The following is a 4,500-nucleotide window of genomic DNA, read 5'->3' as shown; positions in this document are numbered from 1 at the left end:
TTAGAACTGTTTACAATCTCAACAACTTTCATATTTAATATCTAATATTTAATGAGATTAACTACTATGATCACATTTGAGGAAACGTAAAAACAGGGGAATGAATGATCGGTTTTATCATTTCAGTCTGATTTTTATTGATTAAACTCATATCAGCAAACATCACAGAGTATAGTATACCAAAAAAAAAAAAAAAAAACATGAATAAACACTAATAAATTTCGTTCATGAACAAATATTTACACTTGTTGGTTCACTTAAAAAATGAGAACTTCTAGATATTTACACCTTTCAGTTACATCTCAATCAAATTTAAAAAATAGTTGCAACTTCTAGTTCAGTAGCCACAGTCACAATATTAGGACCCTGTTTATGTACTACAGCAGTCCCAACACTTGACTCACAGTGCTGCTGAGGGAAGTAAGAAGGAAGAGTCCCTGATCTAGAAAAGGTTTGCATGGTGTTTCTTGATTTTGGCAGATTTGTGCCACAACCACAGTCCTTCCTATTGCCACAAGGATTGTTGAAGACAGGCATTGGGGAGAAACCTATTGTGTATGCATTGTTTCTGGAGGCTCTGAAGCTTTGTGGAGGAATTGCACAATAGGTTTCTTGGCAGTCGTCTGATAAGCTGTTAGCAGTGCCTGAAACCGAAATTAAATTAATGAAATAAATGTGAAAAACTGTTTGTGCAAATATTACTACAGAGATGTTTTATACAGAAATGTATGATGTTAAAACGTTAAACGTTAATAGTGGAAAACTCACCTTTTAGCATTGGCTGGAAAGTACTAAAGTTTTTCTTGCCTCCATCACCACTGATATCAGAGTCACTGTCGTTGAAGTCACTGTCCCCTTTTCCACTGTCCTTCACGCTCAGCTGGTCGTTGTTGCCAATGCCACTGCAATCAACAAATACAGTATCACATTAGTTAGATTATTGATGTACCCTTGTTTTTTCTTTTTTTTTTTTTATATGCAGGGCCTGCCTCTTCACTACCCATCTAACCTAATTTTACCGACATCCCACAGCAACAAATAGTGAGCATGGTGCATGATAAGTTCTTTTCTTTTCAATGATACTTTATTCTTAATGAAGCCTATCCCATCTATCTTACCTCACTTGCAAGCAGAATCTGTCACCTTGCCACGCAGATGTTGGTTGGAAATGCTTGGAGGGCAGGAAGATCTAAAAGAACAAACACAGTGACAGCAGAGAGCTTAGTTTCCTTTTTTGGCACAAAGATCAAGGCGACACTATAGAACATCATGAAAGTAAAAGATGAAAAATAGTGAAAAATACAAGTTGACTCACCTTTGTGTCTGAGTCCCCACTCCTCTCCTCATACAGGCAGGAATCATCCAGAGACAAAGACGTCCTCTCATGGAAGAATCCTCGTTGGCCCATGTAAATATTTGGTTCTGCTGAACTGAGCATGGACAGAGGATGGCCATCAAACAGGCTCTGGCACACTCCTCTCTTTCTGTTACTGCTTCTTCCCCCTCGGCTGTGTTTGCATGTGACAGCAACAACTATTATTGCAATTAGCAACAATGCACATCCCCCACTGAGCATAATAATGATAATTAGAGAGCCATCAAAGCTGGAGCCTTCCTCATCACTTGACCGCAGCACAATGATGACTTGGTCTTCAGAGGGTTCTGTGTCAGAGACGACAAACCTAATAGTGGCTGTGCTAGAGAGCGGGGCCCTGCCGTTGTCACTCACTGCGATTTTTATTTCCAACACATCTCCAATTTCAGCTGTCAGCCATTGTTTTAAAGCAATCTCTCCAGTGTCTTTGTTCATTGTAAACAGTTTTGGGTCACCTTGTACAATTTGGTAGGTGAGCTCACCGTTCACTCCCTCATCCTGATCTTCAGCTGATGCATGAAGGGCAAGATAACCAGAGGGTGCACTGTATGGCAGAGGAATATCAGCAGAGTCATTCACAAGGACAGGGGAGGTGAAGAAGGGATAGTTATCATTCAGATCTACAACTTTAATCCTGATTGTTGATGTGCTTGAAAGAGAAGGGAAGCCTTTGTCCTCAGCTTGGATGACCAGCTCAATCTGCTGAAGAGTCTCATAATCAAAAGATCTTAAAGTATATAGAGAGCCTGAGGATGAATCCACAGAAAGATAAGTGGACATTGGGGCTCCTCCTGGTGCCTCTGAATCTATGAGTTTGTAAGAAACTTGGGAGTTTTTTCCCATATCTGGATCTCGAGCAACAACAGTGGTTACATATGAACCTGGGATATTATTTTCCAGGACGGAAACCTCATAGACTGACTTGCTGAAGAGAGGGGGGTTGTCATTCTCATCCGTTACACTGATGGTGTACTGTCTGACAGTCTTAAAGGGCGGGTTTCCGAGGTCTTCTGCAACCACAGTCAAGTTATACTCATGGATCTTCTCTCTGTCTAAAACAGTGGTGGTAACAATCATGAAAGTGTCCCCATATGCCTGCTGGAGGGTGAAATGCTCGTGACCAAGCAGGCTGACGTGCACATATCCATTGGAGCCCGAGTCTCTGTCCGAGGTGCTGATAAGAGCCACAAAACTCTCTGCAGCTGCAGCTTCTGTGATGTAGGCGACTCCATCACTGCTTGAAGTCATCGGTTTGATGGTGATTTCAGGTGCATTATCATTCACGTCCACGATCTCTATCACAACTTTGCAGGCGGATGGGACAGAGTTCTCACCTAAATCTGAGGCTTTGATGTTCAACTCGTATGACCTCCTGTTCTCATAATCAACAGGCGCTTTCAGCGTCACGTCACCTGAGTAAGGATCGATGTGAAAAAGGCGTGCAGCTTCTAATGACACCCCGTCATCAAACGCGTACATCACTTCACCATTAATGCCGTCATCCGGGTCAAACGCATGCACTTTGAGAACTCGGTGCCCAACCGGAGAGTCTTCATTCAGCTCAACTTTCAAAGAGCTGTGCTCAAACGTCGGACTGTTGTCGTTAAAGTCCAACACTTTGATATGTACAGTCATTGACCCGGACTTAGCTGGAACTCCTCCGTCTGATGCAGTAACTTCGATAGTGTAGAAGTCCTCCACCTCCCTGTCGAGCTCCCTGACCAACACCAGCTCTGCAAACTTTACTCCACCCTCCCCGTCGCGCACTTCAATGGCAAAATGACTACAGGGAGAGATGTTGTAGCTCTGAATGTAGTTTTCACCCACATCCTGGTCGAGAGCAATCTGTAGCAGGAATCTTGAGTCCACGGGAACGTTTTCCACGATCTCAAGACCGGTCTCGTTGCGCGGAAAGTGAGGAGAATGGTCGTTGATATCTTTCACTTCTATCTCTACGTGGATTAGTTGAAACTTTTCCTTGGAGAGGGCCACGATGTCAAAGGTGATGAAGCAACGGGGAGATCTGGGGCAAAGCTTCTCTCGATCAATTATTTCTGCAACACTCAGAAGACCGTCAATTTCCCTCATGTGAATAAGAGAAAAGTTGCTTTCTTGCATGAAGCGGAATGATGTGCCCGGGTCATCAGCCGGATCAATCTTTAAATCTTGAGACAAATTGCCTATTTCAGTCCCAGGTGCATCCTCTTCATAGGTGAAATATCTTGTAGTTGTAGAGTGAACCGTGTATGAAAACACTGCAATTACCACGTACAATCCAGCTGATGTAATTTTAAAAAAATCCATGTTGAAGGGTTAGAAAATACTTTCCAACGCAGTCATTAATGATGCAAGAGGTCCACCACAAGCGCAAAGCCAGTTCAAGTCACAACTGCGTTCAACTCTAGCTGGGGGACTTTAAGCCCCGCTGTATGCAAATAGCCTGCCCAGTCGACCAATGGCCTTCCAGTGGTTCACCAAAAGGAAAACGTTTGGCAGTGTGTGAAGCTGCAGCTCAGCCTTTTGGATGCAAATGGTTCATTAGATAAACTGAATGTGCGGTTTTAATCGGGCTGATAAAGGCGCTACTTAATCTAAAACGCACATGGCAATTCATTAACTAACTAAATTACTTGGGGGACGATTTAATGGGAATTCATGCCACAAGATAAGTTTAAGGTCTATTTGTTGAAACTTTGGAAGGACTTAATAGTCGAACACAATTCAGAGTATTCAAATGAAGACAGGAAGAGGGCGTACTTGATATTATGGGAGAAATATGCAATACATATACATTACTGGAATGTTATTTATATTAATTATTATAGCAGTATTTACAGGTTGTGAATGTGCCAATAAACAATTTTATAAATCAACGTTTGCCTTGGAAATTTGGTGAAATAGAACTGTGACATACTTTATAAAAATAAAATAATTTCTACAGCTTTGTGAGAGAATGCAAAACAATATAAGCCTAATAATGTGGTATCCCAGAATAATGACATTTACTGATATAATTTACAATAATCAGGATGCTGTGGGTAAAGGTAAATTAAGAGAATATTGGATTAATATATGAATTATCAAAAGTAACATCCACATTAGTATAACACAAGATATCAACAAAA

The 4,500-nt window shown here is 41.5% G+C and overlaps 1 protein-coding gene across 1 annotated transcript; it reads right to left on the bottom strand.

The window, feature by feature from the left end:
- Positions 1-246: 246 nt before the first annotated feature.
- Positions 247-3,679, bottom strand: pcdh8 (protocadherin 8). Its single transcript, XM_042002128.1, has 4 exons — positions 1,316-3,679; positions 1,119-1,189; positions 769-902; positions 247-644 (listed from the first exon to the last, which is right to left on the bottom strand). The coding sequence occupies exons 1-4, from the start codon at positions 3,677-3,679 to the stop codon at positions 313-315; spliced, it is 2,901 nt and encodes a 966-aa protein (XP_041858062.1). The 3' UTR covers positions 247-312.
- Positions 3,680-4,500: the final 821 nt, after the last annotated feature.

Source organism: Melanotaenia boesemani, chromosome 12 (assembly GCF_017639745.1).
Source record: "Melanotaenia boesemani isolate fMelBoe1 chromosome 12, fMelBoe1.pri, whole genome shotgun sequence".
NCBI classification, from domain to species: Eukaryota; Metazoa; Chordata; class Actinopteri; order Atheriniformes; family Melanotaeniidae; genus Melanotaenia; species Melanotaenia boesemani.
The sequence above is the reverse complement of the archived record's forward strand: the minus strand, read 5'-3'. Positions and strand labels throughout refer to the sequence as shown.

What these genes read in the sequence shown, in the direction of transcription:
- pcdh8 (XM_042002128.1), bottom strand. Translation starts at nt 3,679, where the DNA reads ATGGATTTTTTTAAAATTACATCAGCTGGATTGTACGTGGTAATTGCA. An exon ending in GTGGGGACTCAGACACAAAG is followed by an intron (nt 1,190 to 1,315) that starts GTGAGTCAACTT and finishes TTGTTCTTTTAG; the next exon opens with ATCTTCCTGCCCTCCAAGCA. An exon ending in TTTCCAGCCAATGCTAAAAG is followed by an intron (nt 645 to 768) that starts GTGAGTTTTCCA and finishes TTTCGGTTTCAG; the next exon opens with GCACTGCTAACAGCTTATCA.